Source organism: Thamnophis sirtalis, unplaced genomic scaffold (assembly GCF_051295495.1).
Source record: "Thamnophis sirtalis isolate CommonGarterSnake01/CBP01778 unplaced genomic scaffold, rThaSir2_p1.2 scaffold_1, whole genome shotgun sequence".
In the NCBI taxonomy this organism is placed as follows: Eukaryota; Metazoa; Chordata; class Lepidosauria; order Squamata; family Natricidae; genus Thamnophis; species Thamnophis sirtalis.
The window spans coordinates 4812905-4827401 of record NW_028261381.1 but is presented as its reverse complement, the minus strand read 5'-3'; the positions used below and the strand labels follow the sequence as shown (position 1 = coordinate 4827401).

Sequence of the window (14497 nt, the reverse complement as noted above, 5' to 3'; positions counted from 1 at the left end):
AGTGGTGATGGACTGAATGTGAAACAAATGAAAGTCATGTGTTGCTTTAGAAATCCTTGATGATTTGGGCAGATACTTCAAATTTGTATAATTAAAAGTTTCGAGTTTAATAAAATTTGTATGCCGCCCACTCCCATTGGGGGACTGGGCGGCTCACAACAAGACAAAATAAACCTTTAAAATTTAAAAATAGAAAAAAAACAATATTAAAATTCCACATCATCCATTCCATCTAAGCGGGGCTGCATATCAATCAACAGCCCTCAGGCCTGCCGGAATAGCCAGGTCTTGACGGCTTTACGGAAGGCCGGGAGAGTGGTAAGGATCTAGATCTCTACGGGGAGATCGTTCCAAAGGGCACAAGCTACATAATTTTTAAAAAAATCAGTAAGGTTTTAAGTATAAAACTGGATAACGACCCAGATGATGTTTTCATAATACATGTTAGAACTTCTGTTTATAAATGAATCATTGAAAAATCATCTCTTCCCCTCATTTGTGTTCATACACAGAATGAGACATAAGATTACTTTTTCGTCACTTTCCACTTTCAGGCATGTCTGACTCTGCCTGAATCATCTTTCACCCATAATTTTGTTCTGCAAAGTCTAGAGTTTCCATTTCTAAAGCTTTACGGTTCTCTTAGTTACTGAAATATATTTTCACATCCTCTTGACGGTAGTTATGGCAAAGAGTTAAGCACACCAGTTCTCGAGATTCTCTTTCTGAGCTTTCTCCCCATTGTACCCCACACTCAAATGTACGAACCACATTTAGCATTCAGAAGACAGCAGCTGAACAAAAGGGGGAAAAAATATTTCCCTGCTATTAACACCATGTCCTGTTTTCCTTTCAAAAGTTTTGCAAATGCCCAAGCTCTAAATTTCTCTTCTCGTATGCTCTCTAAAGCACAGCCTTCCTATTTTGCACAGCAACTACTACATCAGATCCGTTCTACCGAAAATGCATTGGCCATGGATGAAAGAGAATATCTGTAGCTCAGGATTGAATTTGCGGTCCTCAGTTCTCCGTGAGCCTGGTAGCTTTCTTGCAGACATTTCATTGCCAAGTCAGACAACTTCTAACTTCTAACCTCATCAGGCCTAGAACCAATGATGTTACCTCACTTGATAATGAAACATCTGCAAGAAAACCACCAATAGCAGTAGCAATAGCAGTTAGACTTATATACCGCTTCATAGGGCTTTCAGCCCTCTCTAAGCGGTTTACAGAGTCAGCATATCGCCCCCACAGTCTGGGTCCTCATTTCACCCACCTCGGAAGGATGGAAGGCTGAGTCAACCTTGAGCCGGTGAGATTAGAACCGCTGAACTGCAGATAACAGTCAGCTGAAGTGGCCTGCAGTACTGCACCCTAACCACTGCGCCACCTCGGCTCCAAGTTCAGAAAACATCAAGGACCCCCACACTGGGCATGTTTTAATGGTAGCACCACTGATTCTTTCCCTGTAGCTTGAATGCAGTTATTTTGGGTAGCATTAAACATTGACTTGCCAGGTACTCCTTGAATGGTGAACGAAAAAATCCACTGTGTTAACCGTCAGACAGTGACTGGAATCCCACTGTTGTCTCTCAAGAAGTTAATGGGGCCGAGCCAAGCTTCTATAGTATCCTCATTCTATAAATGTCTGAGGTGACTCAGTGCCTCCTGGTATGTCTTATAATATGTCTGAGGCAGTGGGGCTTAAACTACGGAAGCTGAGATAGTCAGTCTATTAGTTGCAGCTGTTTTCTGCAAAAGAGACTAGAGGTCTTAATAGCTGTGGTATTAGCAAAAAAAAGGGGGTTGCTAGCAATTCTGAGATTCCCAAAGCAGCAGACATGACCCAAGACAAACTCAGAAATGCACCTTCAGATTTATGAAAGTCTTCAATGGAACAAGTGGAACAAAATATGCTTTGTTCCTTTCAGAATTCAGTGCCCAACCTAGATTGCGGGACAGTGGTGGGATTCAGCCGGTTCGCACCTATTCGGGAGAACCGGTTGGTAACTTTCTAAGCAGTTCGGAGAACCAGTTGTTGGAAGAAATCTCCTTTTGTTTTTTTTCCACTTTACAGGGCTAATCCTGTAAGGAAGGCAGGAAGGAAACATTCTGGTGTTGTTTCTAGCCTAATCTTCATTGACCTGCTTACAGAAACTGCCTCTCCGGTTAACCCTTATTACATTGCAACAGCTAAGGCGAAGCGCCCATCGACCTGAGTGACCTTGAGTTGGCCACGCCCACCCAGTCACATGACCACCGAGCCCCACCTACCCAGATGGTCATTAGGGCAGAGAACCGGTTGTTAAATTATTTGAATCCCACCACTGAGTCTAAGGTTTAAGCATCCTGAACCATGACCCCTATCAGATGTTTTGATCGATTAGAATGGTGGCTTTCTCCAGCTTTTATTCATTTCTCAGGTCTTTAGCGAACAGGAGCAGCCAGTGGCGTATGCTATGTGCTGATGCTGAGTAATAATATAAAAAGCATCAGCACTATAAAAGAAGATGCCATTGCCAAAATGAATATTTCAGCAGGTTCTCAAATACTTCAGAAGACAATGACATCTAATAATACAATAGAGTTAAGTGCCCCTCGTGTTGACTATTTCCCTGAAAAAAATAAGCATTAAATCATACCTAATGGTGTTTTCACTTTATTTATTTTTTTTGTTTAGCAATTTTCCCACTCTTTGGAAGTCTTCTTTATTAATCACATCTTTAACTTGTCCATGCTTGACGTTATTCAACTTTAAAATGCCCAAATACTTGTTTGCTTCATCCTAATGGGTTCTGGTAGTTTGGCTATTCAGCATTTCAGTTCCATTACTGGTCATGATTTAACTCAACTTTATTGCTATTGTAGCACATTTCTTTCGGCCAGTTCTGTGCTAAAGATTCTTACAGTCTTTGTCTATTACTAGATTTCGATTGCTAATTTTCCATAAAGCTTCATAATCACCCGCAGAAAGCAAATATGAGATTTTATTAGATTTTTTTCTGCCTGATAGTCAAGATTTGTTTTCTTCAAAATCACTGTAAGTAGGATCATGCCAATGCCAAACAAGAAGGGTGATAATGAATCACCCTGGAAGATGCCTCTTCTAACATTGACAAGTCCAAATTTGTCATTTCCAACCAGAGGTGGGTTCCTACCAGTTCGCACCTATTCGGTAGAACCGGTTCGTCAAATCTACCGAACCGGTTAGAAGAGGTTCCACCAGTGGACCCGGAAAGCAGGCCACACCTACAGAAGAGCTTCCAAATTTTTTTGAAACCCACCACTGGTCCTTGGATATGATTATTCTACACTATCATGCTCATATTTATAAACCTCAGTGCCTCTGTGAAAGGTAAGGATGGCTACTGCATTTGTGGTGCAATCAGAACATTGCGTGTGTTGAAGTTGTTTTAACGCAAACCGAAGATGCCTTTTAAAAAACAAGTTTACATCATATTCTTATGCAGGCCAGTGCTATGTGTGAGGTAATTTAAGGTGGTTCTGACAAGTGTCGTCTGCATCTTCATATCCGGTCACATGGGCGGCAAGACACTCCCACAAAGGAGGCCACACCCACAGAGTAGGTCCAAACAATTTTTGAAACCCACCACTGTTTCCAACCATCAATTCCATTCCTTCATTATTTTTCTATGAACATTGTAATGTTTTTACTGACACCAGTTGTTTTCAAACACGGAACGATCCAACTGTATGGTAATGAATCAACCCCCTTTAAATAATCAGTTCAGACCATAATATAAATTGGTTCTTCAGTTTTTGCAGTTCTGCAGAACCATTTTATCAATCAGCAGTTGATCTTTCATAGCTCTGCTTTTTCTTTCACTAGGCCTTTTTGAATTAGATACAGTTTTCTAGTTATTAACACTGATGTCTCCTTTATATAGTATTTCATTACACTGTTTAGCTATAATTAGATGAACCCAAAAACATGCAATTGATCATTTATTGTTATTATTTCCTTGATAATATACTAGGGATTAATCAAGCTTATCCAAATTCACGTTGATCGGCCCACAGCTTGATGGATATTTTTTCCCACTTTCAACTAGTGCACTAATTAGGATCTTTTAGAGAGAGAGAGAGAGAGAGAGAGAGACAGACAGACAGACAGACAGACAGACAGACAGACTCTGCAAAGTGTTGTTCTTGGATCTGCCCTTGAAGGCTTTGGAAATCATAGATGATATAGAAAATAGACTCCTGAGAGCAGAGGGGTTGGTTCAGCAATGTTGTGCTTGTCTGTAGGCACTGCAGTGGCTTCCAGTGAGTTTCTGAATACAACAGAGGTGGGTTCCTACCAGTTCGCACCAGTTCGGTAGAACCAGTTCATCAAATCTACCGAACCGGTTAGAAGAGGTTCCACCAGTGGACCTGGAAAGCAGGCCACACCTACAGAAGAGGTTCCAAAAATTTTTGAAACCCACCACTGACACACACACACACACACACACACACACAGACTCACACAGAAAGAGAAAGAGAAAGGAAGAAAGAAAGAGAGAGAGAGAGAGAGAGAGAGAGAGATGAAAGAAAAAAAGGAAAAAGGGACAGAGAGACAAAAGGAAATAAAGAGAGAGAGAGAGAAAGAAAGAAAACACATGGCCGGCAAGCCACTCCCACCAGGTCACATGGCCGGCAAGCCACTCCCACAAAGGAGGCCACACCCACAGAGTAGGTTCGAAAAAGTTTTGAAACCCACCACTGGAATACAATATAAGAAATTGGCATTAGCCTGTTTAGCCTACAGGGTATGGAAATAGAATATCTACAAGACTATCCCTTCCAAGTTCACCATGGCCAGCTTATCACTAGTAGAGAAAGAGAAGGTGATGGATCCGGAAACAGTTTCCCATTACTATTCTGACCTAATAGAACAAAGGAGAGATTCAAATGGCCCCCATTTTAGTAATTTTACAGAAAGCTGTTAAGACTTGCCTTTCTATCAACCCTTGGGAAATAGACATCTGTGTTTTGCATGCCACCAGTACAGTAATATGTGCTTTCCTTTTGACAGATTTGGTTTTATGTTTGTTATTAATGTGGTTACATGGTTTTTATTATATTTTATATTACGTGTTATGAATATCATAGCATTTTATAATTTAATTATTCACTAGTGCTGAGAATATATATCTCGCTTCAACATCAACAAACTTCGTTTCTAATAAAGAGCATTATACTGGAACAGTGTTTCTCAACCTTGGCAACTTGAAGATGTCCGGACTTCAACTCCCAGAATTCCCCAGCCAGCATTCGCTGGCTGGGGAATTCTGGGAGTTGAAGTCCGGACATCTTCAAGTTGCCAAGGTTGAGAAACACTGTACTGGAAGCCGAAGCTACCCCACTCTACTAGCACTCAAAAGCCAGAACTATACAGATATACTTGTTCTTGTTTCCTCTTTGGCTTCATATATTCAGTCTATTGGTGACCCCAACGTGGTGTCTATATGGGTGGATGAATACTGATTCTGGCCTAAATCTGACTGAGGTTTAATTGACTATGGTCTGTTCCCCCTCTCTTTGACACTGTAATGACCTTGAAAGACAAAGTTAAGAGACAAAACCAAGGGAACAGTCCAGTGGTGGGATTCAGCCAGTTCGCACCTATTCGGGAGAACCAGTTGGTAACTTTCTAAGCAGTTGGGAGAACCGGTTGTTGGAAGAAATCTTATTTTATTTTTTTCCCCACTTTCCAGGGCTAATCCTGTAAGGAAGGCAGGAAGGAAACATTCTGGTGGTGTTTTCTAGCCTAATCTTTATTGACCTGCTTACAGAAACCGCCTCTCCAGTTAACCCTTATTACCATTGTAACAACTAAGGTGAAGTGCCCATCGAACTGAGTGACATTGACTTGGCCACGTGGCCCACGTGATCACATGACCACCGAGCCCCGCCTACCGAGCTGGTCATTAGGGCAGAGAACTGATTGGTAAATTATTTGAATCCCACCACTGGAACAGTCAGATAAAAGGTGTCTTGCAGCAGGAAGTAGGCAGAGCAAGTAGCTCAGAAGGGGCCTTCCCTAGTTCCTTAGACCGTAAAGGCAACGGGGAGGAAGGGGGAGAAAAGTACTTTCCGGAGTCCTTGGTTGCTATCTGAACTTGGTTGTTTTCTTGCATATGTTACATATGCTGTAAATATGCCGAGGTGGCACAGTGGTTAGAGTGCAGCACTGCAGGCTACTTCAGCTGACTGCAGTTCAGCGGTTCAAATCTCACCGCCTCAAAGTTGACTCAGCCTTCCATCCTTCCAAGGTGGGTAAAATGAGGACCCGGATTGTTGGGGGCAATATGCTGACTCTGTAAACTGCTTAGAGAGGGCTGAAAGCCCTATGAAGCGGTATATAAGTCCAACTGCTATTGCTATTGCTATTGCTATTGCTACATTACCCAAACACAAATGTGTTACCTAGTTTGGATAATGAAACATCTGCAAGAAAACTACCAAGTTCAGAGGGCACCAAGGACCACTCACGTCAACCCTGAGTTGCAAATATTCTCCTTTAATGTACTTTCAGACATGCAAGATTCTATTAATATAACCTTATAATAAGGTAGCGTTAGCTCACTGGCCAAGTTTAATGTCTAGTTCTACCTCGCAAGGATGACAAATACCAAAGTATTAAGTATAGTTCACAGATGTAGATGGGGGGAACCAAAATTACATTCTCCCCCATTCAGACAGTTCCTAAATTAAATAGCGATTACAGGCCTCACTGATAGATTCCAGTGGTAATCCTTATCATATTGCATTATGCCAAGTTTTCAAGTTGGCATAAATTTTTGCACTTCTTTTGTAACCTATGATTGCTTTTTCTAAGACAAGCATTTATTCTTCCTGTGCCTCTGAAATCTGTTTTCTTTTTTCATAATTCTACCTTAGAATGGCTATCTGATCAAACACAAAGTTTTAAATATATGTATATAGAGTCAGATGGGAGAATAGGTTGCAATTGGTATGATTTCCCCCCCCCCCTTCCAAATATGAGAAAATGGTGGGGTTTTTTAATATTGCCTTATACATTTCTCTTTTTATCATTATTATTACTGATGACTTCATTTTGTTTGAATTCAATGCTTCAGTTCCTTTGGGGTAAACTAATAGATTATGTATGCGATATTTGCCTGGCCCTGATTGAATTCATCTGGCGACTCTGAATGTAGTTCATATATTCATGTAATTGTCAGGAGGCAAGCTGAAATTCTGAACCGCTAAAGGATTGGATATCACAATCATTTCACATTGCCTGGGACTTGAAGTTAGCTATTTTTTTCTTACAAAGTTTATCTTTCTATCCCCAGTTAGGCTTAAATCCTTTTAATTATATTGTTGTCAACCCTGATTGAGGAAAATTCCTCAAAATCTGTGGTCTGGTTTTTATTTGTGTTTGGGGGTGGGGGGCTGCAGTGAAGGCATAGTGCAAAAAATTGCCTTAATTCGCAAATCTAGCTCTCCTTTTCTATGTCCCACTCAGAAATTAGATCTGTGTGGAACTTGGTAGTTGTGCACTGCAATTAAATTGCAATTGGTTTGCCAACATACCATACAATCCAATGCAACAGAGTCAGTTTTCTATGCACCTAGGTTTGTAAGGCTGTGGGCCATGTAATGTCACAATTGTTCTGCGAAGGGATTCTCGAGGAGTTCTGATGCACCTGAGAAATTGCCAGCATGGGTGACTTATTATTCCATCAAGCATGATGTCTGAAAATGAAGACACTGATTCATAATAACAGAAACTGCCTCGATAAAAAAAAAAATTGTGTGAACTGTGAAATCATGATCAGATTTGCTTGCTTCAAGGGCTGCAAAGTTTCCAGGCAGGAAGAATGTTCATGTAAGGAAATGTATGGCTCTAGTAAAGGTTATTAAACATGAACTGTGCTGCACATTTGTAAGGAGTCACATCCAAACACATTACTCAGGATGTGCAAATCCATTTTACTGCCTGCTCGGCATGGTAGATTTCCATTTTGGCAGATTTATGTCAGGGTTTTTAATAAAACATCCAGATATAATCCAGTTGATTAATTTGGGGGAAGGGTTGTTTATTTTGCAGAATGTCACTTGGTTATTCCAAGAATCATCAGAAAGAAGAAGCCATTTCCTAACCAAACTGCTAGGAGACTTACAACATTTGCACTGTGGAAAGCACAAAAAAGACATAAACTTTGTATTTACCCCCCAAAAAATGTCAGATTTTTTTGTTTGTTTCTTTTACTCTTTACTAAGAGCCGAGGTGGCGCAGTGGTTAGAGTGCAGTACTGCAGGCCACTTCAGCTGACTGCTAGCAGCAGTTCGGCGGTTCAAATCTCACCAGCTCAAAGTTGACTCAGCCTTCCATCCTTCCGAGGTGGGTAAAATGAGGACCCAGATTGTGGGGGCAATATATGCTGACTCTGTAAACCACTTAGAGAGGGCTGAAAGCCCTTTGAAGCGGTATATAAGTCTAACTGCTACTGTTATTGCTATTGCTACTTCGAAACCTCTTCCCAAAGGGGAGTAACAGAAACAGACTGTGAGGGTGGGTGTGTGGGGCCTCTAGCAATGCTTTGAGCTCTAAGAACATCACGCTTACAAGCAGTATCCTGAATGACAGGAAGCAATCTCCCTATAATCTTCTCGGCAGTCCTTACCACCCTCTGAATGGATTTTTCTCTCTGAGGCACCTATTCTCTCTCTAGTAATTGTTCTTCGCATATGTCAAGAAAGCTAGTTTAATGGGCAGCTGAAAAGGAGAAAGAACTCAGAATGAATAGGACTCTGCTATGATTGTACCATTTTCCAGATATCCTGAATAAGAGATTATTTTCTCTAACGATTTATAGGTGATCTTCATTTAACAAACCACAATTGGCAATTCGGTCCGTAAGCAAAGTGGTTGCTAAGTTACAATCTTACTTCAGCTTTCCTCTGCTCTACGGACCTGTTCTCAATGTGAGGATTGGTTGTAAAGTTACTTTGTTATCACTCTCATAATTACAAACAGTCATTAAATGAGGCCATCACTAGACCAGGGCAGAGGTGGGTTCCTACCAGTTCGCACCTATTCGGTAGAACCGGTGCGTCAAATCTACCAAACCGGTTAGAAGAGGTTCCACCAGTGGACCCGGAAAGCAGGCCACACCTACAGAAGAGGTCCCAAAATTGAATTAGATATTGTTATTCTACACTCTCATGCTCCTATTTATAAAACTCAGTGCCTCTGTGAAAGGTAAGGATGACTACTGCGTTTGTGGTGCAATCAGAACATTGCGTGTGTTGAAGTTGTTTTAACGCAAACCAAAGATGCCTTTTAAAAAACAAGCTTACATCCTATTCTTATGCGGGCCAGTGCTGTGTGTGAGGTCATTTAAGGTGGTTCTGACAAGTGTCGTCGGCATCTTCATATCCGGTCACATGGGTGGCAAGCCACTCCCATCCAGTCACATGGGTGGCAAGCCAAGGAGGCCACACCCGCCGAGTAGGTTCGAACAATTTTTGAAACCCACCACTGGACCAGGGCTACCTGTACAATGAACTCTAATTAACATTTGATGTACTGTATGTGCCATATGTGATTGTCTTCAAACGGAAGTAAAATTGTAAAAAAAGGGGGGGGGAAACAACTAGCCCAATATGCATGTGTTTATTTATCTAATTGTGGCTTATGAAGAAGCGAAGCTAAGTGGAAAATTGCATGTTGAATGAATTCAGGCATGGACCAGCTGAAACTAAGTGCACTGAAATATTATTGATCTATTCCTTCTTTTTTCCAGTGATCATCCATCTATTGGGACTGCTGATCGCATCCAGAAGTTACGGAAAGAGTATCATCAGGCAAGGAGAGAAGGTGTACCTTTATATGATGAAGAGGAAGGTAGAGGAAGGTCATCTGATTATGATCCGCATTGGGTAGGTGCTCAAAATCTATTCAAAACAATTTAATCTGTTATGGTTGTTGTGCAAATAATGGAGAAGTATATATAGGCTTTGAAAAATAGACAAATAGTTACAGATCAATCATTATTCTGTTCATAGACCAGCTTTAAAAAAATTATCAATCCCAGGCTTAATGGCTAAGTATTATATTAAGACATTGTTTTAACCATATTCAACTAGGTTAATAGCCACACACCAATTATAAATGAAAAAGTGAATAATTTTACCAAGCACCGCCTTCTTCCTTTTTCCTTGAGTTAGCCCAGTGTTTCTCAACCTTGTCAACTTGAAGATGTCTGGACTTCAACTCCCAGAATTCCCCAGCCAGCATTCGCATTCGCTGGCTGGGGAATTCTGGGAGTTGAAGTCCAGACATCTTCAAGTTGACAAGGTTGAGAAACACTGTTCTAAATTAATATTGACTAACAGTAGGCTCCTTAGTTTTATTATTTATTTATTTATTTATTTATTATATGATTACTAGATGTGACCTCATGTCTTTTCCTACAAGGCTTTTTCATACTACTGTGTTTGCATTCACTGGCTGGGGAATTCTGGGAGTTGAAGTCCAGACATCTTCAAGGTGACAAGGTTGAGAAACACTGTTCTAAATTAATATTGACTAACAGTAGGCTCCTTAGTTTTATTATTTATTTATTTATTTATTATATGATTACTAGATGTGACCTCATGTCTTTTCCTACAAGGCCTTTTCATACTACTGTGTTTGCATTCGCTGGCTGGGGAATTCTGGGAGTTGAAGTCCAGACATCTTCAAGTTGACAAGGTTGAGAAACACTGTTCTAAATTAGTATTGACTAACAGTAGGCTCCTTAGTTTGTTTGTTTGTTTGTTTGTTTATTTATTTATTTATTTATTTATTTATTTATTTATTTATTATATGATTACTAGATGTGACCTCATGTCTGTTCCTACAAGGCCTTTTCATACTACTGTGTTTGCATTCGCTGGCTGGGGAATTCTGGGAGTTGAAGTCCAGACATCTTCAAGTTGACAAGGTTGAGAAACACTGTTCTAAATTAGTATTGACTAACAGTAGGCTCCTTAGTTTGTTTGTTTGTTTGTTTATTTATCTATCTATCTATCTATCTATCTATCTATCTATCTATCTATCTATCTATCTATCTATTTATTTATTTATTATATGATTACTAGATGTGACCTCATGTCTGTTCCTACAAGGCTTTTTCATACTACTGTGTTTGCATTCGCTGGCTGGGGAATTCTGGGAGTTGAAGTCCAGACATCTTCAAGTTGACAAGGTTGAGAAACACTGAGTTAGCCTAACATTATTACATGCAGTCATGAAAACAAATAATGGCATTTGATTTATTTCTCTTTTTTTCCCCTGGAACTTTGATCAGTGCTGTCCCCTTCTCTGCTCTGTCTTGTCATTCTGGGAAATTCTCAGAAGCTTTCAAAATCAAAATAGTCATTATGCTAAATAATTAATAGAACAGACTCCCTTGGCTTCTGAAGGCACCAGGTAACTAGCATTTCTGGGTCAATCTCTTCCTTGTTCTCCTCCCTCTGCTATCATGCATTAAATTTTTCCAAGACTCTATAAACCCTCTTCTTATCATGGGATCTTGGAGTAGTGATTACTGACATCGTTACTATCAATTTAATCAAAATTTTATATTCATTTAACATTGAAAATTTTAAACGCCATCTCTTTATATCAGCGCCTCGTATTCTATAGATTGTCTCAAAAATCTATTGCCCAAGATAGCAATAGCAGTTAGACTTATATACCGCTTCATAGGGCTTTCAGCCCTCTCTAAGCAATTTTACAGAGTCAGCATATTGCCCCCAACAACAATCCAGGTCCTCATTTTATCCACCTTGGAAGGATGGAAGGCTGAGTCAACCCTGAGCCGGTGAGATTAGAACAGCCGAACTGCAGAACTGCAGTCAGCTGAAGTAGCCTGCAGTGCTGCACTCTAACCACTGCGCCACCTCGGCTCTTAATGAAGTGGATTTAGGATTAAGATGGTGCCAACTATTCACAAAGCAGTAATTTTGATGTGAAGCTGGAGATTTTGTGGAAGCCAAGATAATCCAGGGGGTGCTTAACACTGTATACATTTTTGTCCACACTTATTTCGTTTTTTTAGTCCCATTGAAAACAAAAACATCACAAAAACTTTTGCTGGTCACGCAGCTGAGTGGGGAATACAGCATCAGCCAGATGATTCTCTCCACACCAAATTGCCAATGGAATTTGAGTAGATTTTGAGAGGGAGGAACAACTGCAAATTCTTCTGCTATGTTTGAAGGCATTACTTTATTTAGTTTATTTAGCATAATGAGAGCTTCTTAGGAACAGGAGGAAGTGGGATTAGGAGAGGATTGATTAAGTTTATGAAAAAAAAAGAGAAACAAATCAAGTGCCTAATTTGCAGTTGTGAATTATTAATAGGTTCTTCTACTCCATGTATGAATTGATTCTTTTTAAACAGAGTCTAAAAGGATATTCAAACAAGTTGTTTACATTTTCTTGAGTTATTTATTTAGTTATGATTTTGTGTGTGTGTGTGTGTGTGTGTGTGCTTTTCCTTTATTTCCTCTTTTTTTCTTTTTTTATGTATATATGATGAAGATGATCATTGATGATCATTGAGGACAGGGAAATGGCTCTGTGTACTTTAAGATAACTCATAGCCCTGAGGAGTGCAATAAAGCCATCCCATTTGGCTTCTGAGCACGGCTGGTGTTCATGTTATTCTTCACTTTAAGCTCCAAAAGATTTGCTCTTCGATTATGATAGACTCTTCCTTGTAATTGCACCAAATCCATTTCGTTTTGGATCAGGGAGACTATATGGTACTTCCAGGTTTTAATTCAGGGCCCCATGGGAATACTGAGATGTCCTCTATACAAATCAGTTTAAATAATATTTCAGTAAGTCAATCTACTTGACCAAAAATATCTGATTTTAGTGCACAGCTTTGCCTGGATTGTTTTTTTTCCCCTAATGAAATCCTATAAAGAACAAGTCCACATTCCCAAGATAGATGGTGAAAAACAGTTGATATCGTGACCAGGTCAGTGGTACTTTCAGAGCTGCCTAGAATTCTCATTTCTTATCGAATCTTGAAGGGCTTTATTACCTTTTGGAGTATGGCCCCATTGAGTCTCTGAAGCTTCACAAAAGGCTCTTCTTGGTAATCCCTTTTAAGCTGATTCTATTAGGTGTAATGCCCTAAGATTACTGATCCCAAAAGCTCCATGTTTCCTCTGAGATGAGGGGTTGTTAATCAAAGCACCCAAGATAGCTTTAAAGCTCTCAAACTGATTAATATCAGAAACCTTCAGATGGTTTCATTTCTCATTCAAAGGCACTTGTTCTAACTTTAATTCTGTAGATTTCACACCGGAAGAAAGAAATGTACAACTTTAATGGCAAGGGGTGGGATGGGGGGGTGTACAATGAGTATTTCTCGAACCCTACTCTTCCCTACTTAGCTTTGTGTAGAATGTTGGATAGTACCTTGAACCTGTAAATCTCTATCAGACTAGGGTTTTTGGTGTTTTGGTGAAAAGCAAGTTTTCTCACATCAAAGAGCAAAACGGGAAACCTAAAACAGGGTACATAAAGTAATGGAAGCATATCTTTGTGAGCAGTTCACCTTTAGAGCTTCATATCTATATCTATCATCCAGAGGTTTTCTAGCCTTGGAAATTATCTATCTGTGTCAGGAGAGGAGTATATGAAGAAAAATATTGAGAACTTTCTCCTTCACCTTCCTGTCATCGGGTCCTTGTCTGTTACAAGAGTGAAGGAAACTGAGGCCCATAACTGAGAATAAATTGAAAACTTACTGGGGCAGGAGGAAATCCTGCTATTAAAAGTTTTTCCTGACCTCCATATGTGACATATATGTATATTGTGTGTGTGTTTGTGTGTATATATAGAGAGAGAGATGTTTCAATTATTCCTGTTACCTAACCATAGTTAACTTTATACTATTTTCCTAATAGATAGCAGGTGCTGTGATTATGGCTCCCCATCTAACATAATATTCAATCTGGTTTTCATCTAACACCAACAGCAACCTCAAAAGTGTCATGTACTTATAAATGATACTGTTGAAATACAATATGTACGATTTATAAAATATATAAAAATTTAAAGATACCATAAAAAGGATATCACAGTACCTCACAAAAACTATTTGAATATCTAAAGTAGAATAATATCTATCTATCTATCTATCTATCTATCTATCTATCTATCTATCTATCTATCATCTATCTATCTATCTATCTATCTATCTATCTATTTATATCTATATCTATCTATCTATCTATCTAAATATATATTCTTTTTCTTAAAAAAAACACATACAAAACAAAAGCAAGAAAAAATTCATAAAGCATGTCATTTGGTTACAAGTTTTTGTGCATCAATTCTTAAGATTAAGAATAACATCACTGGTTTTGCATTAAACATAACTGAATATTTCGCTGTCATTGAGCATTATGTGTTCAAATTACCATTAATATTCTTTCATTTGTAACAATCCTT

At 39.4% G+C, this 14497-nt stretch overlaps 1 protein-coding gene across 1 annotated transcript in view; it reads left to right on the top strand.

The window, feature by feature from the left end:
* The window catches only part of PARD3B (par-3 family cell polarity regulator beta), a 587816-nt gene that overhangs the window by 479603 nt on the left and 93716 nt on the right, over positions 1-14497 (top strand). The window contains exon 21 of the mRNA XM_087706906.1: positions 9783-9918. Within this exon, the coding sequence (XP_087563032.1) occupies positions 9783-9918 (136 nt within the window). The remainder of the gene's footprint in view (positions 1-9782; positions 9919-14497) is intronic.